Source organism: Tenrec ecaudatus, chromosome 9, assembly GCF_050624435.1.
Source record: "Tenrec ecaudatus isolate mTenEca1 chromosome 9, mTenEca1.hap1, whole genome shotgun sequence".
Classification (NCBI taxonomy): domain Eukaryota; kingdom Metazoa; phylum Chordata; class Mammalia; order Afrosoricida; family Tenrecidae; genus Tenrec; species Tenrec ecaudatus.
In genome coordinates, this window is record NC_134538.1 from 117,159,213 (window position 1) to 117,186,346 (window position 27,134).

At 37.8% G+C, this 27,134-nt stretch overlaps 1 protein-coding gene across 1 annotated transcript in view; it reads left to right on the forward strand.

The window, feature by feature from the left end:
• The window catches only part of HGF (hepatocyte growth factor), a 72,997-nt gene extending 50,970 nt beyond the window's left edge, over positions 1–22,027 (forward strand). The window contains exons 11-18 of the mRNA XM_075557647.1: positions 509–642; positions 9,692–9,730; positions 10,845–10,941; positions 14,581–14,655; positions 15,527–15,673; positions 16,547–16,653; positions 16,796–16,941; positions 21,684–22,027. Coding sequence (XP_075413762.1) covers positions 509–642; positions 9,692–9,730; positions 10,845–10,941; positions 14,581–14,655; positions 15,527–15,673; positions 16,547–16,653; positions 16,796–16,941; positions 21,684–21,860 — 922 coding nt within the window. The 3' untranslated portion in view covers positions 21,861–22,027. The remainder of the gene's footprint in view (positions 1–508; positions 643–9,691; positions 9,731–10,844; positions 10,942–14,580; positions 14,656–15,526; positions 15,674–16,546; positions 16,654–16,795; positions 16,942–21,683) is intronic.
• The last annotated feature ends 5,107 nt before the right edge of the window (positions 22,028–27,134 follow it).

Genomic DNA, 27,134 nt, shown 5'->3' on the forward strand with positions numbered 1-27,134 from the left:
CTGACAAGGCTGACAGGCTTCGAAACCCACAGGGACGGTTCGACTCTGTCCTATGGGTCGCTGTGAATGAATGAAGGGAAGTATTAAATATCTATACTTATAGTTTTGCTTGGGCTACACTGATTTGGATAGATCAGTTACATCTTCACTTCCCATTATCTCCAAAAATTGAGAGAGGAAATTAATATGAGATGAAGAGAGAGAGAGAGAAACTAAGGCCTATACCTACACTTTCTCTCTAATTGTTTGAAAATTGTAATCATATTGGTTTATGAAACAGAAGATCCCCATCTTCATTTGAGACTTGATGAACGTAATGTCATTGAATGCATACAGTTTGCATTCCTGACTTTAAAAACAAGCTTTCAAATGGAGACAAACTAAATACCTAAAATTCACATTAGTAACTAAAATGCCGGTTAAGTAGAAGCTTATCTTCCTCATAATATTTTGTTTCTTTTGGATGAAATAAGCATCCCGTGATGTTTGAAGCTTCTTGTGTACACAGGCATATTTTCTGGGAACCAGATGCGAGTAAGCTGACTAAGAATTACTGCCGGAACCCTGATGATGATGCCCACGGCCCCTGGTGTTACACTGGGAATCCTCTAATTCCTTGGGATTATTGCCCTATCTCTCGGTGTAAGTATCTTTATCCATCTTTTATAAGGAACAGATTTTAAGTTTGCTATATCTCCCTGAAATGATACTTTTGTAAGAAGTGGAATCAACATCAAAGGTTTGGAGTTGTCCAAAATGAAGATGCTCTCAGGTATGAAACTGCGTGCCTTCAATTCTCCTCCAGATAAGAAAGGATTTCCCACTCTGAAAATTCTCATTTTGGTTTCAGAACTCATAAATGACCGTGGCCTTCATATGACTAGAGTAGAAAACCATCCTCCCGTTCCCATCCTCTCATCTATATGGTTAAACTTCCAAATGTAAGAGTTCTCAGCAAAGTTCCAAACCCCACGAACAGTTAAGTGAGCAGACGTGAGATTTTAGTGCTCCAATATTATTCCCAATTTTTTATCCCACATCTAAGAAGACTGAAGTTTTTCACTCACTTCTCTGAGCCCAAGGTAACTCTGATAGAATGGTAGTAGTACACCTAGTAAGAGGTATACATATAACAAAAGCCTGGTGGCCTACTTCTCAAAATCAGCCAAAGAACATGCTGTGGATCACAGTGGACAGATCCATAGTCTGTGTTGTAGATGACGCAGGACAGACAGCATTTAGATTCCTGTACACCATATGCCTCAAGGAAAAGAGCTTGTATATCAGTCGGGAATGGATTTTAGAACTCAGGAGAAAAAAAGACAATATATGATGAAGAATAAATATAGTCCAAAAGTAAGAAATACAGTGTTTTAGATAGGGTTCTCTAGAGAAACAAAACCAGCACACTTATGCATATATATCATAGCAGTACAGACGGCTCAGCTCAACTCACTTTCATGGAACAGTTATTGTACTGAATATCCTTCAACTCATCCCAGCTGTTGGTCCAAGATCAAGGGCAGAATCTGCCCTTAGGCAAGACAAGCAGCATCCGCCAGAAAGGCAGCAGATAGCAGGGTGGGTCCACAGCAGTGAGTAGCACTGGAGCGGGATGATCCACTAGCAGCTTGGAGAAGCAGGTCCTGATGGGGCCTCAAGTTCTAGCAATGCGCTACAAGGTGACAAGATCCACCAGTGGGCAAGCAGCCTACAGGTAGTGCAACACACGGTTGAGGCAGCACACTGGTCTGATCACCAGGGAGAAAGAGACAGAGACCGGCTTCAGAAAGCCTTTCTCTGGGTCGCCCTCCAATCAATCTGTGATCTGATTAAACTCTGCCCACATATTCCTACAAAAGCCTACTTGGCATAAAATCCCTAACTATCAGAGATAGTAACACTTATTAGTAAAGAATAGACTAAATATTCCATAGATCCAGATGACAAGTTATAATATGATTGTTCATACCTAACATTAGTGAAGACTTGGGCAGTCAGAATCCTAAGACTTTGATCCTTAGAGTATAAAGTGAAAAATCCTGTCTGAAAGTGACTTTGGGAAAATTCATGAAAACAACATAAATGTTTCTAGAGATTGTTATGGTGGTAGGGAACTGTCCTTGTGTTGTAGGATGTTTCATAGCGTCTCTCACTAGATGTCAGCAGCACACCTACTGGTCGCCTCACACCGATACACACACATACACACACCCATTCCCGAGCACACACCATGTATTCGGACATTACTCAATGTCACTTGGGGAGCAAAACTCCCTTTGGCAACCATTGAGGTAGAGAAATATTTAGTGGGATGGAAATGTATCCTCCACATCGTTTTAAGTTAAAAAAAACTTTTAATAAAATTGTGTTGGCAATAAGAGACCATTGTATTATACCTCACATCCACAGCTTGTTCTTCCTTAGTAAATTCACTACTACCTTCCTCTTTTTAAAGGACATAGTTTTTTTTTTCACAGTCTTTTATAATTTAATCATCAACGTGTTATACCATTATCCTTGTAATATTATATGCATTAGACAAATGGATCTAATGAATCCCATTACAATGAAGGGTAGAGTGTTAGACAAGGAATACAATGCAATAGAGGGACCAGTGGCAATCATGGCAAAACAACTTCCCATCACATCTACAGGTCAACTTGAGGATCATTGGTATGCCTTTGCAATAAATATCTACTCTATGACTGTGCTATAAAACCCTCATTAATTAAAAAAATTTTTTGTTTGTTTGTTTTTATTTTAACAATTTTTAAAAAATTTTAACAATTTATTAGGGGCTCATACAATTCTTATCACAGTTCATACATATACATACATCAATTGTATAAAGCACATCTGTACAGTCTTTGCCCTAATCATTTTTTTCTCCTCTTTTCTTTTTTTACATTTTATTAGGGACTCATACAACTCTTATCACCATCCATACATATACATACATCAATTGTATAAAGCACATCAATACATTCCCTGCCCCAATCATTCTCAAGGCATTTGCTCTCCACTTAAGCCCCTTGCATCAGGTCCTCTTTTTTTTTCCCCTCCCTCCCCTTTCCCCCCTCCCTCATGTGCCCTTGGTAATTTATACATCGTTATTTTGTCATATCTTGCCCTATCCGGTGTCTCCCTTCCCCCCTTCTCTGTTGTCCCTCCCCCAGGGAAGAGGTCACATGTGGATCCTTGTAATCAGTTCCCCCTTTCCAACCCACTCACCCTCCACTCTCCCAGCATCCTCCCTCACACCCTTGGTCCTGAAGGAATCATCCACCCTGGATTCCCTGTACCTCCAGCCCTCATATGTACCAGTGTACAGCCTCTGTCCTATCCAGGCCTGCAAGGTAGAATTCGGATCATGGTAGTTGGGGGGAGGAAGCATCCAGGATCTGGGGGAAAGCTGTGTTCTTCATCGGTACTACCTCGCACCCTAATTAACCCATCTCCTCTCCTAAACGCCTCTATGAGGGGATCTCCATTGGCCGACACTTGGTCCTTGGGTCTCCACTCTGCACTTCCCCCTTCATTTAATATGGTATATATATATATATATATATATATATATATATATATATATATATATATATATATATATATATATATATACACACATATATACACATACATACACACACTTATATCTTTTTTTTTTTGCATGATGCCTTATACCTGGTCCCTTGGCACCTCGTGATCGCACTGGCCGGTGTGCTTCTTCCATGTGGGCTTTTTTGCTTCTGAGCTAGATGGCCGCTTGTTCACCTTCAAGCCTTTAAGACCCCAGACACTATCTCTTTTGATAGCCGGGCACCATCAGCTTTCTTCACCACATTTGCTTATGCACCCATTTGTCTTCAGCGATCCTATCATGGAGGCGTGCAGTCAATGATATGATTTTTTGTTCTTTGGTGCCTGGTAACTGATCCCTTTGGGACCACTCGATCACACAGGCTGGTGTGTTCTTCCATGTGGACTTTGTTGCTTCTGAGCTAGATGGCCGCTTGTTTATCTTCAGGCCTTTAAGACCCCAGTCACTATCTCTTTTGATAGCCGGGCACCATCAGCTTTCTTCACCATATTTACTTGTTCACCCACTTTGGCTCCAGCCGTTGTGTCGGGAGAGTGAGCATCATAGAGTTCCAATTTAATAAAAGAAGGTATTCATGCATTGAGGGAGTGTTTGAGTAGAGGCCCAAGGTCCTTCCGCCACCTTAATACTTGACCTATAAATATAGACACATAGATCTATTTCCCCATCCTCCTATATATATTTGCATGTACATGTCTTTGTCTAGACCTCCATGAATGCCCTTTGACTCCTAGCTCTTTCCTCCATCTCCCTTGACTTTCCTCCTGCCCTACTACCATGGTTCATCGCCACCTGGGCTAGAGTATACCTCTTCTCTAAGCAACCTTCCCTTTGATCATTTCCCACCAGGCCTGCCACTCCCCCTTCTCTACCATTTGGGGTCCCATGTTTTTCCCTTGTCCCTGGGTTTGTTAACACCACTTCCTTACCCTCCCTACCCCCCCACCCCAAGTCCTCCCGGAACTGTCGGTCCCGTTGTTTTTCCTCCAGATAGTTCATCCAGCCTGTCCTATTCAGACAGACCTGTGGAGTCACTAACATGCACGAAAACAAGACAGAGGAAAACAAAGCAACAGTATCCAACCAGACAACAAAAACAAACCACTGACAAAGAACAGAACAAAACAGTTCACAAGAGAAAAGCTTGTAGTTAGTTCAGGGATCGTTTGCTGGCCCTTAGGAGCGTTTTCCAGTCCAGTCTGTTGGGGCACCACGCCCTGGCCCCAAAGTCCACTTTCAGCATTCCCTGGGGACCTTGCCACTCCATTCCCTTGCTGTTCCGCTGCACTCCCCCAGTGATTTGCTTCGGTGTGGTGGGATCAGGTCAGGTGCAATTCCCACACTGTGTCTCCGGTGCTGTCCCCTGTATCACCCTTAGTCACTGAGGGGCATCATGTCTCATAGTAGGGCCAGCCATGTTGTTCTCTCTGTGGACTGGCTGCTCTACTCAGGAACATCATCATCACGGCCTGGTGGGCCAGGCTGTGCTCCACTCTCTCCTCCTGCCCCTTCATCTGCTCCTGTGTGCTCTGATCAGATATGTCCATCTCCCGGAGCTGCAGAGTCAATGTCGAAAGGACATAGTTTTAAAAATTAATAAGAACCCTGCTAAAGAATGTTTTCTCGAGAGATGAGTATTTCAAACACAGCCGCATCAATATCCACTTTAAGAAGAGGGCTCTCATCTCACTGTACTTGTGTCCAATCCAGCTTGAATCACATCTCCAGGATGGGGTGGCGAGCCCGTGTGGGTCTCAGAGACTGTAATTCTGTCTGGACATAGCTCTGCCTTTCTCCCATGGACCAGCTAGTGGCTGTGAACAGCTGACTATGTGCTTAGCAGCCCAACCACTATGTCACCAGGATTAGACTGAAGAAATAACATTTGCTTTAAACATAAACTATAAGTACAAGTCTACATTTTTCATAGTTCACATTAAAAAGGCAATTTCTTACAGTTAGTGAAAATAATGATCACCTATCCCTGAAATTTTAGCAAAGAAAGTTTTAAAATATGGTGGCAACATAATGCAATCTAATGTATGCTTAAACTTTAGACTGATTCAACTTAAAATGAAACTATTAGGAACATTATTAATAATAATTAATAACGAGATGTCTCACTGAACTGATAAGAAACATCATGTGCATCATTATGTTTTTAGTTCATTTGCTATGATCATAACTTTTAAAATTCATTGTGTTTTCCAAATGCTCTGCTATTTTTCCCATATTAGGGTATTTGTGGATCCTTAAAGTGTTCCTCTAGGAATTTTCATTTCAGGTTTTAATATTAACACAATAAAGCAAACAAAGAAATTCATTCTTCAGAGAATGTCATAGAAAAATAAAATCCCTTTTATAAAGATTAAAGGATTATTTTTGCTGATTAATAGTTTTACCCAATATGAGCAAAAAGCCGAAAGAATAGCTAAGGATTTAGGAAATGAGAAAAGAAAGTTATATGCCTTCTGAACTGGATTCCTTATTGTATACATTTCTAAGATATCAAAATTACAATGGACTGTTCTTAGCATACAGGCGATATCTAAAGGTTAGAACACTCTGTTGGATTCTCAGAACATTGTGATTTGACTTATAAACCCAGCTAATGGAGACAGAAGTCTAATAATTTAAAAAATATTCTAAAAATATCTCTCAACTATATTTTTAAAGTAAAAGTAATATGTTGTCGAAAGGCTTCAGGGGATTGTTAATATTTTGTTAAATGTTATTATAGATAATTCATTTTTATTTCTTGTCACTCCAAAAATGAACTTCAGTAAATATTTTTATACCATCATTTTCCTAGTATTTATAACCAGGATTTATTTATTTCCTCCCCTGGTGAAAGGCTCATAAAATTTATGCTTAGAAGTTTTGAGTTCTTCTTATGTGTTTAACTGCAGGGACTGTATAAATCATTCTCACACTGTACATCTATATTAAGCACTATATCCAGGTTTGTAGTCTCTTCTAAAATGCACATGAAATAATATTTGACATATATTTTAAGATAATTAAAGCTACAACAGCAAAAAAATCACATGACACATGACTGAATCCGTGGTTGACACTGAGGCTGCCTCAGTGAGCGTAGGCGTAGGAACAATTGTGAGGATGGCGCAGACCGTGTAGTGTTCTGTCCTGATGTCCATTGGATCAGAGCCAAATTGATGGCACCTAACAACAACATACAGAGATATCTGTGTTTATATACACACACTTAGTACCTGCGAGGAAACCGTTAAATCCTGAGAACCTAATGGTTAAGGGCTTTAACTCAGATTGTCTGGGAGACCCCTCTCCTCTAAGTGCCATGGGCAGGTTACTTACCTTGCCTAAAATTCATTTTCTGCATTTGAAAGATCACACAATAGCAACCGTCTATGGTGATACTGTAACTCGTACCTATTGGATAGCAAGTACTCAACAACCTCTATCTCCTCTTTAATGCATTCATTCATACTTTTTATTAAACTGTTTTTGTGGGTAAATCCCTTAAGAAATGCTAGTGGGAAAACAATGACTATAATGTTTTTTGCCCTTAAATAGTATACAGTACAGATGGGAGATATTTATGTAAATAACTTCCAAAGAGCATAATGATGTAAAAATATAATTAATACATAAAATATGGAATGAAAATGTAGATGTCTACTGTGGACACGTGATGCTCATAAAGTTTTAAGTCTGAGACTTAAAGACTGTGGTTTAAAAAAGAGAGATCTCTACATTTTCAGCAAAAGCCCGTAGTTAGCGTTGGGCCTATACTCACATCCACAAACTCAAGGTCCTTGCCTACTCTTCTATAAGCTAAACTTCTATTTTCTTTCTTCAAATTTAAGTTGAATGAACAAATAAGACAATCTGTGTAATATATCAGATTGCTATCTGACCATCACCAGTAAGATCTCTATATGCCTGTGCTCCCCCCAAAGTGATTCAGAATGAATGTGAAAATTAGCAAAAAATATAATTAATAACAGATGAAGTGAAGTCTTGTTGAAGATCAAGCAAACCCGTGGCGGTGGTATGTCTACAGGGAACTGCCGAACCTTCAAGCTGGGTTCAGGAGAGGAAGAGGTTCAAAGGCTACAATGCCAGTGTTGCATGCTCTTGAATATGGGATCACTATTGGAACCAGCCCCAAAGCAGTTACTACCAACACTACCAATAACGAACTAAATGATTTGTTGACTTATTAATCTGGTGGTTATAAATAAAAGACTTCATATTCACACGTGGATATATAGAACATTCTAGTCTTCTTCATCAAAACAAGATAAAAATCATATTGTTATTGATTTAATTTCTTCCAAGTAATTATATCAGTGAAAATACCCCTAGTCTGGATGCTGTAATTACAAAAATATGCATCAGTACAAATTTATACTCAACACTGACCTAAATCCACTTTTATGCAGATTGTGCATCAGAATAAACTCTCATTTAGAATACATAAACCATGAAAAATGAACATCAAGCAAAATCCCTTAGCAGAAGTATATCGAGTCCCTTGTGATGTCTCAATAAGTAACAATCAAATCTACATCTATGACAAACTATATATCTCTATCTCGAGGTATAATAAATTATTCAATGCTTGGATGTTTGGCTATCTCTAAATAGCTTTGGTTTTACAAAGTATAAAATATATATGAATGCAAGGAGTCCCTTGGTAATGAACATCAGATTTATGGGCAACTATGACTAGCTTTCAAGCAAAACATTGAACCGGTTTGAACAAGTTTTGTACTGGCCTATGAAGTGGAACAGGAACAAGATGAACTTTTTACAATTTGGGTGATTCTTCAGAGTAACTTAGAATGAATAAAGTTACAGGTTGAAGTCCTAGAATGAGAGATGCATGAGAGAGTAAATGAGCCCTTTCATGAGGCTGGGCGTGGGGTTGATAATTGTCAGGACCTTGGACAGACTCGGTGAGGCCGCCGCCATCTTTCAGTGGGATAGCACGACCTTTGAGTAAAGCAACCCCCTTTTGCCTCGAAGTTGCTTTCACGTTTATGTAAACGTTCCCCGACTGTGAAAATATTCAGGAGCCTTGTGACACGGAAGAGTAGTGCTGGAGTGTTCAGTTCAAAGTCAGCTGTTTGGCTCCACACGTCACTTCGAGGTGAGTCACACTCTGGAAATCCTTCGTGCTCTGTCTTGTCGGGTCCCTCTGAATCAGAATTCACTCGGCAGCACAGCTTTTGATTTGGTGTGTGTCTAAGCAATTAAGAGTCATGTCGTTAAGCGATGAGCTGCTAACCCCACGACGGGTTGACAAACCCACCAGCGGGTACTGGCAAAACTGAAAATACCTGGTCTGGGCCGCGCTCTCCCGCCACACTTGCCTGTCCGCGTTAGCAGCCCACACTGATGAACACGTGAAGAGCTCAGAATGGGAAGGATCCGTGCAAACGCGAACGTGGCTAAGGCGGACCGTGCCATCTCTGCTGACAGCGAAGTTCTCCTCTGAAGAACCCAGAGCACACGGAGAACAAGCCAGCTTTCTGTCACCTGGGCGAAAGTCTGAAGAAGCTGCAGTGGATGGCAGAAACACTCAGACTGTCTGCAGCTTGACAGACACTGTGTTTTTCCAGCCCCTGGAGTGGGATGGGAAGGAAAACCCAATGAAAAGAAACCTGGCAGATGGACCCCTCGCAAGGTGGAATGTGTTTTGAGCAATGTCTCCTGGACTCAGTGCAGCACCCGGTCCATCATCGCATGCCAGGGACGAGCTGTGGAAATGGACGACCGCAGCTCAATGAGCAGATTTCCAAACTCTTTAGCTTCTTATTTCATTTTTGTATAGAATCACTTCTGACGCCCACATTTTACATACAACTGTTTCAAAGTGCTGATTTAATTAATCATATGATTGAATCCCCACACGCAACACATTCTTCACCACAACCACTTTCACTCAGCGCATGTACAATTTTTAAACCATTGGAAAGATTTTGAAAATTTTCTAGTTCTAAATATGGCAACTGTTCTGAAGGATCTACACACTTCAAAGACTTAGTTATGGGACTGATCGGGACCGCCTTTAATTTATGAATGTATATATTTATTTTTCAGGTGAAGGCGATACGACACCCACAATCGTCAACTTGGACCGTAAGTAAATTTTCCAATTAAAGTGTCTCTGAGTCTTTCTATATAAAAATGATATTATTTTATTCATAGAAATTCACAATATTAATTTCATCATCAAAGTAATCAACATTTGTTTCTTATTATGTTTATTCCATGGGCACAAGAAGCTCAAAGGCAACTAACCACACCCAGATTCAATTCTCAAAACCTCTACTAGACATTATACTTGACTTTGAAAGAGCATTTATCTTTGCCTTTATATATGGGCACAATATATAGCATGAGGCCTCCACAATGATTCTTCAGTCAGAGAGAATAAAATGGGAAAGGTTGAAAATTATGCATTATCTTGCTGCGACTGTCCAACCTTCAAAGTTCCATGTATGCCCTGAAGTCACCCCAGAACAAAATGACGCAATCAGAGGTTCAGCTAATCTTCAGTTTAAGAAGATCTTTTAGGGGCTGCTTGGTTTTTGTTTTCACATATTTTTTGTGGCTGAAGGAAGTTAATCAAGTGTTTTTATCTTAAAAACCACCTGTTGTGCCCCAGGCTGAGGAAACAAATGGAAATCTGTTCTAGACCATGCATAAGAGTGGAAAGGATAAGGCTAAGGACCCAGAGGAAGGTCAGGGTAAAGTTTACTCCAAAGAATTCGGTATGATGTCATATGAGCATAATCACTTGGACATAATAACATTGTTGTTATAAACTCCAACCTGTTTAAAATGGCTTAATATTCTTACTGTAAAAATTCCAAAGGAAGAATTACAAATGCCCCCCCACCCCCCAACTGCCTTCTCTCAGGCTACTGATTTTCAGAAACATTTAGAACTAGTCACTACAAATTAAAAATTATTTAATTTTGTTTCCTTTGGTGAGGGAAGTACCAGTAGAATGCACTGTCACTATCACAGCAATTTTGTCTATATTGAGTGAATAGTTACGTGTGTCACTCAGCTCCTTACACAGGAAGCACAAGGGATTGGGGCTTGATTTGACAGTATGATCACAATATTTACTCTTTCTTCAAATGATCTCTGACACAAATACAATAGTCATCTGGCTGTCATTCCATTTAAGAAATCCATGAAGCGGTAATTATTTTTTAAATGTTATGTTTGGTTCTGTTTTCAGATCCTGTAATATCATGTGCCAAAACAAAGCAACTGAGAGTTGTAAATGGGATTCCAACACAAACAAATGTAGGATGGATGGTTAGTTTGAAATACAGGTAATCATTAATTGGTACAGCTCATACATACCCAGACTAATTGCAAGTATTATATTCCGAGAAGTATGGCCACATAGGATGATGGGTACAGGAGTGAATTGATCACGTTCTACTTGACAGTTTGTGAGTCTGGCGATTCATTCTTCCACAGATTGTGCCTTGTGTTTAATTCCAATGGACACTTTCATTCTGAATAGCAAAATGACTCCCTCATACTCTCTATTAATATCACCATAGTTGTTGTCATTAGTTGCCATCGAGCGAATGTGAACTCATAGTGACGTCATGGTACGACAGAATGAAATGCCTCCCTGTTTGTTCTCACGTTTGAGTGCACTGTTGCAGCCACTGTGTTAAGCCGTCTTTTCAAGGTCCTTCCTCTTTACCAAGGGCCTCTTACTTTTCCAAGCATGACATTCTTTTCAAGGCATGAGTCTCTCCTGGTGACAGATTCAAAGTGCATAAAACAGTCTTGCCATCCTTCCTTTTAAGGAGCATCCTGGCAAGACAGATTTGTTGGCACATTTGGCAGTCCATAGTACTTTCAATATTCTTCACCAGGACTATGATCCAAATGGATCAATACTTTCTTGGTCTTCTTTACTCAATGTCTGGCTTTCACAAGCATTTGAGGTTAATGAAAATACCATGGCTTGGGTCAGGAACAATTTGGTCTTCAAAGTAACATCCTTGCTTTTGAACATTTTCAAGCATTCTTGTGCCACAGATTAACCCAATGCAATGCGTTCTTTGATCTCTTAACTGCTGCTTCCATGAGAGTTGATTGTGAATATAAGCAAGAAGAAATCCTTGAACACTTCAGTCTCTTCTCTGTTTATCAGGATGTTACCTGTTGGTCTAGTTATGAGCGTTATGTTTTTCTTCATGTTGAGTTGTAATCCATACTGAAGGCTGTACTCCTTGATCCTCAGCAGCAAGTGATTTAAGTCCTTCTCTCAGCAAACAAGGTTGTGACTAAGACTTCTTCTAATCCTGATGCCACCTTCTTCATATTATCCAGCTTCTCTGATTATTTGTTCAATGTGCAGATTGAGTAAGTATGGTGAGAGGATTCAACCCTGTCCCATACCTTTCCTGATTTTAAACCAAACAGCATTCCCTTGATCTGTTCTCACAACTCTCTCTTGATCCATGTGCAAGTTCTACGAGAGCACATGAAGGGTTCTGGAATTCTCTTTTTCTCCAGGCGATCCATAATTTGTTATAGCATAAGTAGTTGAATGCCTTTGCATAGTTCATTAATAAAACACAAGTAAACATCTTTCTGATTCCAGGCAGACTACCATAGTAGTTATTAAATATGGTAATAATTAGGTAACAGAACTTTATTTTTCAACATGCTATTGAATAACAGAAATTTAAGATTTGGGTTTAAATTTTTACCTGCGTCTCTAGTCATTTTGATGAAAAGCAATAATTCTAAATTCTTGAGTCTTTTTTGTTATTGAGAAAGGATTAGCAATTTATATTTATGGTTGAATATTCTTTTTTTAAGTGCACAGTCAGCATCTCGAAACCATCGAATATTCTCTTTATTATAGTACTATTCTTTTATTATAATAATATTATAGTAATTATAGTATTATTTTATTATAGTGCATTAAGCATTTCTTGACATTTCTTACTGTGCTAAAGAATCAATGAATGCTTCATATAAAAGCACTGTGCAAATTGTACTTAGATTAATAATTATGTGGTAGAAAGTATATATTATCATAGGTAGAACATAAAATTGTATTTTATAACTTTCCATATCTCACATATATTATAGAATATTGTATTCATTATATTAAAATACCTGTCTATATATCTATAACAACTGAGCATGCACCACACTTAAAAAATGTCTTTATATTTACATGTCCCCTTCTTTTCTTTACACACCATGGCCACCCTTCCCACACACAACACATAGTTACACTTTTTCCCCATGCATTCTGTGGCTTCCTTACCCCATATTTAATGCTTGTAAATTCACTTTTAGTCTTCAAATCCTAACGTGAATGTCTCTTCCTGTGGAAATTTCCCTTGTCCTTTTACCTGGAGCCTCTGATACTAAAGGAACAAAATATCTTATACAGTGATGTTAAAGTAAGATAGAGACAACTTGAAACTGTAATTAATTAGTAATCAGCCATTTCATGGTAAGAATGGAGTTTTCACCACTTGATATGCATCATGTACATGTGCATCACTAAATACGAGCTTCCATAACATTGCAGAGATGGAGGTCAAGCTCCCTTTATGGTATGCCCTTCATAAGGAGTAATTTGTCAAGCCTCATAAATACTTGTGCCCGGTAATTCTAGTGTCGTAGCTGTCCGAGGTGGGCAGTACTGAAATCGAATTGTGACCCTAGCCAGAATAATGAGCCCAATGGTGCAGTCTGAAGAGTTACTAAAAGCTATGAAGAGTTAAAAAAAAAAAAGGCTTGGAGTATTTAATGAATAATATTGCTGAAAGTGCTCAAAGAATTCAGAGCTTTAAAATGATGAATGATTCTTTTATCATCTCATAATGGGGGCTTGGGGTCCCAGATATTTCTTAGATATTTTTACCAATTGGAGAAGGTATAAGGATGCTTCTCTGTTACTCTCTTTAAAATCCAAGAAGAAGCAGGTGAAATCCTTTTTCATCAGATTAGAAGAGTATATGTTCTTTATAAAATACTTTTTTATTCTTTTTAATCCAAATTCTTAGGAAAAACAGCTGTTCAGTTATTCTTCCAAAACACGTACTGAGAGGGACAGACAGTAAAAGTTGACATTGCACTCTGATCCTCCTGGGTGGTTAAGACCAAAAATAACCCTGGCCTTAGCCCGTGAAGCATCTTGTTTTACTCGCTGAGCACGGAACATCTGTGCTCTCTGGAAATGTAAATTGTGAAAAGTTGCACTTTTTTCTCCACGGCTCTGCCAAAGAGTAATGGGTTTGTAGAAGTTGGATTTTAGTGAAGACATGTACTCACGTTTATTATTCTCTACAGTGCTTTGTAATTCACTTGATGCTTTGTTGTATGAATTTGTTGTCATTATATAAGTGAACTATAGTTAGTCTTAAAGTGCAAATTCATTCCAATTCAGGTATATCTAAGTTAACATAGATGATACTGAACTAATGATAGGGAAACTAGCATACAAAGCCAGGCTGCGGTCGTCAGATGACGTTCAGAGTTTAAGTAACAATGCATGTGGACTTTTCTATAATTTCTCAATTAAAATAGGACTACATTGATTTTCCCCCCTTTCTTTCTGTTTCTGGAATCCAAAGTCTCCTGTATTTGTAGCACCGACGTGCTCAGAGTGGCAGAGGCCTGTGTGCACAGGGGGATGTGTGTGTAGGGCATTGACGTAGTGACTGAGTTCTTAAAGCTACTCAAAAGCAAAAGGAGATTTCATCCAAATGTGAAAACATGATAGAAAAAGTTCTAGAGCTACCAATAACAAATATCTCCCTTCAGATAAAATGAATACTCGTGACTCTGTACTTACTGGGTCTGTCACTGCGGTTTCCCCTCTGGCAGGTTTATTTTTTAATGCAGTGTTGTAGGGTTTACGTTAATTGGCAGACACTATTTCTGCACAGATGTTACTTCTTTCTCTTTCCTCTTTCTCCTAGAAATAAACATATCTGTGGAGGATCATTGATAAAGGAGAGTTGGGTTCTGTCCGCAAGACAATGCTTCCCTTCTCGGTAAAGTGATTTTGAAACTAATATTTGTTTTGAGCTTTTAAAAACATGCATGTGTTCCACTTTCTTTAAGCCTAAGAGTGTATATTCATTCTATGGAGATTTGCCAGCACAGAGCAAGTAAGCAAACTGATTTATCTTCCAGGTTTACCTCGCAAAACCATTGACTTCTTTGATACTGACTTTTAAGTACCACTTCCACCCTACTCAACACAGGACTCCCATTCGTCTTTTCATGATTAGCATAACCTGCCCTGGCTTTTAACGGGGAGGATGGTGTTTCTGAGAGCATGCGAGAAACTTCAACCCCCCAAAGAAGAAACTCAAACCTCCTATTTTTACTCTGTGTCTTCCTTTTGGCTGAATAATCACTGAAATGTTCATAGTCTTCATTCATCTTTTAAAAATGTGAAAGCCATAATGAGGATACAATTAATGAAAATTTGTCTGTAGAAAAGAAGAGGTAGCGCTTGTGAGGCCATGAGCTCGATCCTCATCAAGGTCATTCATCCATAAACCACCCATAAACCTTCATCATCCATTAACAAGCCCAACAGAAGTAAAGCAGCATTTGTATAGTATTATAATTCATGCAAATATGCTTATTTTAAAATATTTCTCTAGGGACTTACTATATAAAAATATATTCATAAATATTGTAAATAGACATGAAGAATTTAAAAAACCTGGAAGCTCTTTCTACTTATATATGTTTTTAGCATTCAGAATCACTTTAATGAATATGTTGCTGCTTATTGTACTTTGGATACATCTTAAACTTAGGTTATTTTGCTGTGCTTATAAGCTGAAAAATGCATATATGATTTACATTACAAAATTTAAAATGATGCATTACCCTTTTCTTCCCAATTAGAAACAGGGATTTAAAAGATTATGAAGCTTGGCTTGGGATCCACGACGTCCATGGCCGGGGTGATGAGAAACGCAGGCAGGTCCGCAACGTGTCCCAGCTGGTCTATGGGCCCGAAGGGTCAGACCTGGTCTTACTGAAGCTCTCTAGGTATGTGCCTTTACTTTGTAGACTTAACGTAGGCAAGAGTTGTTGAAGTATTTTCTTCAGCTGCATGGTTATCCTTTCTCTTTCACTCAGTTTTATTATGAAAGATCATCTATCATATAGGGCAAGACAGCAAGAGGGAGGCATTGTTTAATGTTGTTAGCCAACAATCTAATTTTCCTACTATAAAACTGAAAGCTGAACGAGCTGTTACTTGGTAAAGTTTAATAAGTGAAAAATGATGTAAATATATGCATAGATATTTAGTTAGTTTTTAAATCCATTTTATTGGGTGCTCTTACAGATATTGTAACAATTCATAATTATATTAGATCAAGCGTAATTGTACAATTGCTGCCATAATTAATTTCAAAACATTTTTTTTCTTCTTGAAGTCCTTGATACCAGTTCAGCTTTCTCCTCTCTCTTGCCCACCCTACTGCCAAGAACTCTTATTATTATATTATATATTATTGTTATTATTTGTTTGTTTGTTTTTGCCATATCTCACATAAACCAATGTAAAAATAACAACCTGTAAATTTGTTGTTAGTTCCCCTGGAGTGGGGTTATAATTATTGTTACTATAATTTCCAACCTGCCTACACCCCACCCACCTCTTCTCATACCCTTAGGGAATCATTACTTCTGATACTGTTTGTATATAGTTTTATCTTTAAGTAACAGCAGATAAAAACTCATCTCTCTAATATCCACTTCTAATTACTCTATTATGTAGTAGATATCCTTTTTAAAAAATTTAGGGATCAAGACTGCTTATTCCTTCTAAGCATATTAAACATAAATACTACATCTTAATATTTATAGATTTTGTATTGAATCTATTCAAGAGTATTTACCATTTTTTCTTTTCAGGCCTGCAGTCTTGGATGACTTCGTTAGTACCATTGATTTACCTAATTATGGATGCACCATTCCCGAAAAGACAACTTGCAGTGTTTATGGTTGGGGCTACACTGGATGTAAGTGTTTCATAAAAAATGAAAGATCATGCCATATAGCAATATCATATTTATTTTATAGAACTGCTAGTCGTGCTTCTTTATTTTATTTTTCACCATTACCTTGTGCTCATCAACTGCATATTTTTTTCATCCATTCTAGTGATCAACTCTGATGGTCTATTAAGAGTAGCTCATCTCTCTGTTATGGGGAATGAGAAATGCAGCCAGTATCATCGAGGGAAGGTGACTCTGAACGAGTCTGAAATATGTGCTGGGGCTGAAAAAATTGCAGCAGGTCCATGCGAGGTAACAGAGAGCCCTTTAAGAAGAATGTGTGATATCAGTGGCAGAGTTTATCATGTTAACTTTCTTCTCTGTGTTTGAGCATTTTTCTCAAGTTAAATTCATTGCATACTAATCTCTTCTGGGAATGAACTGGAGTTGATAAGTCTATTAAATTCCAGCAAATTTATTTTAGTAAGACAGTACAATCAATTTTTCTTTAAAAAAAAAAAGCAAACACACATAAAGCAACTACAGTAAACAAATTCAACCCGAAGTCAAAGGGAAAGCTATTCAAATGACAATGATCCAATATGCACTTTGATAAAATAACTTGCATTTTTCTAATGTTTTCCTAAATTTATCTGATCTTCACATAATTCCCCTAAATGAACCCCTTTAATTATTAACAGATGCATGCCTAGTATTAAATTCTTAAATGTGCTTTTGGTTAGCCTGGTGTGTGTGTGTGTGTGTGTGTATGTGTGTGTGTGTGTGTGTGTGTGTGTTCCTTATGAACAAATTTTGTTTAAAAAAAAAGCAAAGGTCAAAGTTTTTGACTTTGAGAGCTTGCATGTTTCCATTTGTTAGGCAACTCTTCTTTGAACTTGGAAGTGTTCCTATCCCTATTTTACACAGACAAGCTGTTATTTTAGGTTTTGTCATTTGAATGCAAGAGGCAAGCTCTACAATCTTCAGAGTTGTGGAATTAGAGAATACTATGGGTAGCAAGACATAAGATGAGTTCCATATTACTGCAATGTTCTTTAATATTGCAGGAGCCACCGGAAAACACCCTATGCATAGAGTAAAAATCTCTACTGCACTCTGTATGTTAGATACATGGCTGTTAGCTTTCCTTCCTGAAAACAAACAAAAATGTTTATTAAGTTAAAGAATTTTGAAAACTGCTCCAAATGATGCAGTTGGAAACAGATTATGTGATTATAATCACTTTTGAATTTGGTGTTTTTCCAGTGAGTCAGTATTACTAAAACAATAAATATGTGCCCCTTCCAAAAGATTTCAGCTGGGCCCAATCGCAGATATCATTTAGGAAGCTGTGCACTTAGGTCCATCTTGTTGCCCGTACTACAGATATCTTGAAGACAATTCTTCAGGGATTGTACATTCTTAAAGTCATTGCCTTACTTTAAACAGTTCTCCCTTCTGCATATTTGCTCTTTCTTGTATTTATTGACAAATATTTACTACAGATAGGTTCAGCTACTTCTGAAAAATGTACTCAGCCAGCAGAGTGCATTATTTTTCCACATCACTGACATTCGTTATTGCTAGGTGCCACTGGATGGATTCCAATTCACAGCAACCCTGCGTATAATAGAAGCAACCACTGACTGGCTATGCACCATCCTCACAATTGTTGCTCTACTTGAGTTCATTGTTGTAGTTAGTCTGTCTATCTGTCTCGCTGAGGATCCTCCTCCTTTATTGAAGACTCTCTGCTTTACCAAATATGATGTCCTTCTCTAGAAAGTGGTCCCTCCTACGAACATGCCCAAGATGCAGGAGGGGAAAAACCCTTCCACCGTAGGTGCCAAGGAGTAATGTTATCTTAGAGCATTCTTCTAGCAGTCCATGGTATAGCCAATATTCTTCGTCAACATCATTCAAATATATCTTTGGTCTTCCTTATTCATTGTCCAGCTTTCACATTCATGTAAGAAAATTTAAAATGTTAAAGCTTGGGTCAAGTGCATATTAGTTTTAAGGTGACATCTTTTCTCTTTAAATACTTACAAGAGGTCATTTGCAGTAGATTAATGTGATGGTTGGATTTCCTGACTGCTGCCTCCAGGAGCACAGACTGTGGATCCACGTGAAAGGAAATCTTTGACACCTTCCAACTGTTCTCCATGTGTCCTGCTGTTGCTTATGGGTCCAGTTGTGAGAATCTTCTTTTAAAAATCATTTTATTGGGGGCTCGTACAACTCTTATCACAATCCATATATGCATCCATTGTGTTAAGAACATATGCACATTTGTTGCCATCATCATGCTCAAAACATTTGCCTTCTACTTGAGCCCTTAATATCTATTGCTTATTTTTCCCTCCCTCTCCACTTCCCACTACCTCATGAATGCTTTATCATTCATAAATTATTATTATTTTGTCATATGTTACACTGTCTGACGTCTCCTCCCACCTTCTTCTCTGCTGTCCATCCGCCAGGGAGGAGGCTATACGTAGATTCTTATAATTTTTTTATGTTAAACTGTAACCCATAATGCTCTCCATCAGTAAGTGCTTCAAGTACTCTTCACTTTCAGCAAACAAAGTTGTGATCATCTGCGTATTAATCAGCCTCCCTCCAATCTTGTTGCTCCAGGCATCTTTATGTATGGAAGCTGCTCAGATTCTTTGTTCAGCATGCAGGTTGAATGCATACATTTCCTGATTTAAAACCATGCAATATCCCGTTTAAATGTCAGTTTTCTTTGAAGCAACAAATGATATAATATGATTTAGCTACTGAGGAAGCTTGAAAGAACAACCCCTCAAGTGTTTGTGACATCTCGTCAATTATAAGTTGTAGAAAACAATCACATTGAACCTTTCACCGTGAGCTGCCTTGAAGAATTGTGCACTGGTAAATTTTTATGAAAATCATTTTTCATTAATACAAGTATCTTAGAACAAACTACCCTTTCTTACTTACTGTTTGAGCTTCTTTCTCTCTTTGATTTTCTCCATCTTGCAATGCCTATGATCATCTTCTTTCCATCTGTATTACAGGACTAAATTACAGTAGGGGTTCAGCCTGTGTTCCCACATGGCTATTGTAAGAAGATTATTATGGGCCCCGGTAGTTTTCTTTGTACGTGGTTCCAAAAGCTAGATATCGCATCTGTAAGAGACTACCTGGTGGTTTCAAGTGATGCAGCACATTTATGATGATTATATCTAGTAATACATATAATTAAATATCTAAGTATATGTGAACAGACAGAAATCTTATATATGTATACAACTCTGTGTTTGCATATATGCAAATCTTTTCCCCTATGAATAGCTAATGATGCAAGAGAGTTGTCACACAAGGAAACTCAAACCCAGTCTAATGCCATCAAGTCCATGTCAACTCGTGGGGCCACACTGGACAGACTAGAAGTGCTTCGTAGGGGTTCCCAGGCTGTAAATCTTTACAAGAGCCGACAGCCTCCTCTTCCTTCTCCGGATCAGCTGGTGGATATGAACGACCTACCCTGCGATTAGCAACTCAAGGCACAAACCAGTGACCCTTCAGAAATCCCTTGGCCATGCCAGAAGGGATATGAAATCATAGACTGTTCTCCAGCAATGACATACTTTTAACAACCAAGGATCTCAGCATAACCACACTTGTGAACATGGCACAGGACTGGACAGTGTTGCATTCTGTTGTGCAGAGAGTATGGACAAGTCAGAACTGTGATGGCACCTGACGACGACAGCATATGTACATTAACTGCTAATAAAAACAGGAAGTATAGGAACAGCTCTTCAAAGAACACTGGGAATTATTTTTTAATCAACTACAAATTTTCATTTAATTTTTTGACTTAGGGAGCGAGAAAGAGCTATAGAAAGAGGATAAAATGCACTGTTCCATAATTATTAAAAGTCTATGATTACAGATAAATTATCTTACTTATTTTACTACATCTCCCAATTTTAAAATATTGAACATATATTGAAGATTAGAAGAAAATAAAAATGCCATGGTAAGTCAAAATGTATTGCTATAAAGTCATAGAAATCTTTATAGAGCAAAAAATATGAAAATGCACACTTATTGTTTAACACAGCTTTCATTTCACACTTCTGAAGGCGGTGGTTCTATCGCTCGACCCTGCCTGTAGAATATGCTCCCTTAGCGTGCACCTTGTCAAATAGCATTTGTCGAAAGACTCAAATCATGTTCCTTTTAAATGTTTATTTTTTTAACTTTTGGTTTTAAAAACTGAAAAAGAAATCTGAAAGGTCAAGATGAGGACTTGTAGGGTGGATGGAATAAGGCTTCCTGATGAAATTCTTAATGTGCTACCCTTGCACCTCGTCAAGAATGAGCAGGTGTAACACAACTTACTCAACATGCTTTCTCACAGATTCAGTTTTCCATTTTCTTTATAATATTTCATAATAGTCTTATGTGATTGTCTTGAATCCTTGGAGAAAACATAACAAGGTGACTTCTTTGGAATCCTAAAACACCCTTAACCGCCTCTGCTGACCCTGCGCCTTGGAGGTAACTTGCCCAGGAGGTGCTCTGCGGGCCTCTGCTGACAGCATTTGCTTCCAAGGTTACGGTGAATGTCTTCCAGAGAGGCCATGTCCGCAGCCATCCACTGAGCTCAGAAATATGTTCACACGTGGTGGTTTGCTTTGAATAAGCCTCGTTGGAACCTCTGCAGGAATATTCTTGACTTACTCTCACAAACGTAAAAATCCACCTTTTAAGATAATTATCTGTCAAATGAAATCGTTGTGTATGTTAACCCACAATCCACCGAGGCTAAAGACAACTTAAAAATGGAGTGACTGTTTTGTGAACGACAAAGTCAGATTTAAGTGGTTTTGAAGCTTTGTACTTCTCTCTGTTTTAAGTAACTCATTCAGTTGAAAGAACACCCATGATGCTCAGTTCTTATGTTTAATTTACACTGTTGGTATGCAACCTAATAGAAGATAATTTTAACAACATTTTTATTTCATTGCTAAAATCCTAATTGTTTTTCTTGTCATTTCATGTTCTCATCCTAGGGGGACTACGGTGGCCCGCTCGTGTGTGAGCAACACAAGATGAGAATGGTACTTGGTGTCATTGTGCCTGGACGTGGGTGTGCCATTCCAAATCGCCCTGGTATTTTCGTCCGAGTAGCATATTATGCCAAATGGATACACAAAATCTTACTAACGTATAAAGTACCACAGTCATAGCTGCAGAGTGTCGGAACCTTCAATCATCAATAGAGCTCTTTTTTTTCTATGAAGTTTTCAGAGAATGTGGAATTAAAACGGCATTTATAACAACTCTTTTTCAACTACTTGAGTGTCACATTTGTTAGATACTCATTAATATTTGTGGGTATTTCTGTTGTTTTATTTGTCAGTGTTATTTTGTAAACATTGAAGTGAATTAAGGTACATGCAAGTGTAATAACATATCTCCTGAAGATACTTGAATGGATTACAAAATGCAAAGGCCTAATTTCTGGATGAAAATAGATTTAATGGAAAAGATCTACGCTGCTTTCCAAGGTTAGATACTTAACAATGCATAAATCATAAGTTAAACTCTATTTTAACCTCACCAGAGCCATTTATTACCTGTCCTTAAATTGTAGCTCCACATTAAATTATATTCCCTTTCATATGCCATTGATTAAAATTTTAACTTTTCTCCTCACCTGTATCCTACTATCCAACCATACAGTCATACTTTTGCAAATAGATATAGCCCATTCCCATATGCTACATGTGACTACATTAGAATTCAAATTGTGTTGTGTTTAGTATAATCCTTAATTATTTAAGAAGTGTATACCTCTCATTAAAAATGCAAATATCTAAAGCACAAGCAAAATATTAAGGGAGGGTACAACATCCGAGAGGGACTAGATTAAACTTCAAGCATAACCTGCAGTTGACTTTTACTGCTTGGGCTAAGGTGTGACCATGATCTACAGAGTTACAGAATGGCCAGTCCCGCTGTTCACATGTAGGTGTCAGGCTAGTGACCACACCCACTGCCAACCAGTCCATTCTGGCTCATAGCTCCCCTCCAGGGAGGAGCACTGGTGGAGTAGCTGTTGTGTGTTGGGCTGCTAACAGCAAGGTCAGCGATTTGAAACCACGTGTCAGCTCAGCGAGAGGAAGACAAGGCTTTCCACTCCTACCAAGAGTTGTTGTGTCGCTCATCAGTTCCGACAAGTAGTGATGACACGTGTAATCAATGAATCACCCCTGGCCCATGCAGAGATTGGAGCCTTCAGTATGGACTACAATTCAACTGCAAAGCGTCGGAGTTCTGGAAACCCACCGGAAGAGCCCCACCTGGAGCTGTGGGCTCACTTTGAGTCGGGGTCAACACAATGGCAGTGAGTCTGGTTTATTTGTTTGATCAGCCTAGTTATTTTATGTAGCTTCTAATTCTTACAGGGAAGAAGGGTATTACGTGTATTTGTATTGTTTCTTTCCTACAAATGTATTCCAAGTATTTATGCCATCTGGTTTTTGATCAACTTCTCTAAATAACTTCTTAAACACTTCAGTGTCAAGATAAATTTTAAAGTGTTTGAGGACTTGATGCAGCGATTGGCTTCCAGCTCACCCTCTTTATAGTTCTAAAAGTTATTTAAGGGGAAAATTTCCAGAAATGTTTCATGTTTTATAAAAGCCATCATCAGTTCATGCCTTGATGTATGGGGTGGAGGAATGACAAATACTAACTGTGGAAACATCTGAAGTCACTATTATAACACTTCAGTTGTGTAAAAGGATAGGAGAGAAAGGAGGGGAGAGAGGAGGGGAGTGAGAGAAAAGAAAGGCACTACCATGTCTAAAATTGGTAGGCAGTTCTTTTTAGGTAGAACCCAATGTGCTAAATGTGACATTTCATCAAGATGTTTTCATTTCCTCGATTTCATTTTACATAGATCTTTCCTGATGCCATGGAATATATACTCAATTTTTAAAATTCTGCTTTCACCATAACCATGTTATCAGATGGATGATGTATTTGTCACAGGTGGTCAAAATTCATATATATTTCAAGAAATGGCATGGTTAAGACTAATAGGATAGACTTCCAAGATTTTAAAAAAATCTCTCAGCAAAAATATATGAACAATAACTATATAAATTATTTGAATATAATATTTCTATTTCTCTGACATGATCCTGTCAGAACACAAATGCTCTAAAAGAAATATAGTATAGTTTTCAATCTTAAATAAAATACTTGGAAATGTACTACAAACCTTCATCCACAGAGCATCAATATTCAGAAATGTCCATCTCAATTGTGGCATATTTCCTTGTAAATGGTATGTGCTGATAGCAAAAAATGTACACTAAAAAAAGAAAGCCCCAACAAAATTTCGATTGATATGGATTTCTCCTTCCTATATGTGATTTTAATAACAGTAGCTAAATATTTAAGTACCACTTCCCTAGATGATCTTCTGTTGCATTCTGTTAACATAGGTGCTTCTGTCGATGCTTTTGATCTTACCTGGGCCTGGGCTCATTTTGCAAATTCAAATATTAATGATGTTTGTAGAACAATTAGCCAAATTTCAACACTTTCAAAATATTCCCTTTTAAAATATTTCCTTTATGTGTTTTTATATAAATTTCTTTATAAAACCTGATAAGGACTATCCAGATTTAAGATGCAGTTAATGTAGGCATTTGAATGCATTATTTTCAATTTAATTAGAGGATTTAAAACAGCACCAATATATTTTTACATGTAGCATACAAAGCAGATATGCTATCTATGGGAAGATTCTTCTGGGATGTTAGAGATTGGTGGAATTGACAAGGGAAGATGCCAAGATCTGTGTTCTTTTATGTGATAGGACAGGATAAAATTATGCCAATCATCTTTGGTTAAAGACACTATTCACTAGGAATGTGATATATACTTTTTGTTAACCAACTGCAAAACAATCACAAAAAATGATAATTTATCCCCAAATCCATTTAGTTTTGATCTATGAAAAGTTGACCTATAAAATGAGACGTTTCAATGCTATATATATATATATTTTTTTTTTGGTTGGTGTTGCTGAAGTAATGGTTATATAGTGTTTTAATTATAGACATTTTCTTATGTCTATTGAGAATAGAAATGTAAAATAAAAATATGTGTCATAATGCCTCTGCTGTGCAGAAGGGATGATAATCTTGTGTACACTTCTTTAGTTTTATTGTAAAATATGTAATGGCTTTTGTCTATTTGCTGTGGGCAGGTCCTCAGTAAAATGGTTTATATTGAGTCGGTCTCTAATATTAACAGGCTCTTGCTTGCAATCTAAGTGTTTCAAACTATGCGACATTTGAGACACTGGAAGGCAAGGAAAATAACAATAATGGCATGTGATAGCAAAACTGAATTTCACTTATTCCTGTGAATATTTCTTGTTGGTACCAATGGTACCGTACAACGTGAATGTTATAGCCACAGCATTTTCTTCAAAAGAACACTGTCAAGAAGTGAGAACTTTCCAGCAATCATTTTGTTTTTGTTGTTGATTCTAAACACTCTTTTAAAAATGAAACATTGTCGTTGCTCTTGCAGTCATAAGGAAAGACATGCTGTTAGTGAGTCCTTAGACTTGAAACCTTACATTGATTTACAGAGGTTAAAAAACAAACAAGCAAGCAAAAAACTCTTTCAATGTGTGATAGCTTAAGCTTCCAAACAAGTTTATTTGGAAAATGGATTAATTTGAATAAGAAGATAGTGTGAAAAATTGATTTTCAACATAAAATCCCCCAAAATTATTTACCTTCAATATTCATCTGAGTTTAGAACTATGCAGTTACTAGTGAAAAAACAAAACAGAACCAACAACAATAATAACAAAACTAAATAGTTCAAAATATTTGGGCCTAATAAACCTTGACAGTGTAACTTTAAAACAGTTTCGTTTCCATTTGTATTGGAAGTTTCTGCCTTTAGGAAACTGAGGAGGGAATACTGGGGATGCTCTGATTGTCCATCATGTGTGTAAATATGACTTGATAAGCTGTCTATTGAGTGGCACAGCTGGATGCTTACCGAAAAGGGAACACTGCGGTTATGACTTGTATTATAAACTTCTGTAGTTAATAAAGTTATTATTTTTGTAACCTTGATTATACTATTATTATTATTAATAATAAAATATTTTATCAACATTCTCCCCTTCTCATAATTATATTCGCCGTCATCTTCGAGCTTTCCCTGGGGCTTTACCAGAGCAAGCACGAGGACAGCATGGATTCACTGACAGAGGAGCACCGTCAGGTCACCACTAGGCAGTGGAAATTCCAAGCCACCAGGTGCTCCTGGGGAGCAAGGAGAGGTCATCTGCTCCCATGGAGATGTGCAGCCTCAGAAATCCTGTGAGTTGGAATGAACTCCAGGGCCATGGGTTTAGTCTGCGTGTTTTCCAGAAACGTCCCGTAACTCACTTTCTATTTGATTCCAGCCTGCGTACACCACCTCTCAGAGGTGTTCAGCAAGCCAGGCGTATCGAGGCGCCTAATGTTCTTTGTGAGCCTCCTGAACCTTCCGTTCCGGAAGCCGTATTTTCCTCAGTGGCTGCCGTTTGCCTGTGCTTCCGTTGCATTCATTCCGCGAGCCTACTGAGTCCTGCCATCGGCTTGTTTTGTTTTATTTGCTTTGGTTTTGCATTTCACTCATCACCAAAAGAGAAGTATTTAGTCATTCTTATTTCTTAGAAAGAAGTCATGACAAAATTTACTAATATATACAGAATATTGTCACAGATGATCAACAAAAATCCCATTACTGTATCTTACAAATGTAATGGTAAGTTATTCAACTAATCAATATGGAATATCTTTTCAATATACAAATTAAATTAGCAATAAATACAAGTCATATTGACCCATTCTTTCTAAATTAATGGCAAGTTTGAAGGAACTAATTTGAAAGAGCTAAACAAAATGAGCCCTGATCATTGCAAATTATACAGGGGTTTCAGAAAGTTCATTTAAAAATTACATGACCTTTAATTCCATTTTTACTCAAACCTTTTGAAGCTCTCCGATATGAGTCCTATGCTCAGAAAAGTTTGTTTTATTCATTCTTTTGGCATAGATACTAATCTCTAGTGATGGTGGGTATAGTTAATTCTATAGTCCATGTTAAAATATTTGGTCTTGTTAATTGTTATAATTATAAATCTATGGTGCAAGTAAAATGATATATGCATATATTTTGATTTCTACTTCTACCTGTATTCATATTTATAAGCCAAAAGCAGACACAATGCCATAGAGTCAATTCTGACTGATCAAGCTGTGTAGGACAAAGTAGAATTGCTCATTAGGGTTTCGGAGACTGTAAACCTTTATGGAGTAGAGAGCCTCATCTTTCTCCTGAGAAGTGGTAGTGGGTTTGAATCTCCAACCTTGTGGTTATCCTTTGAACACTTAACCCACTACATCAAGGTTTCATATATGAAATATTTACAT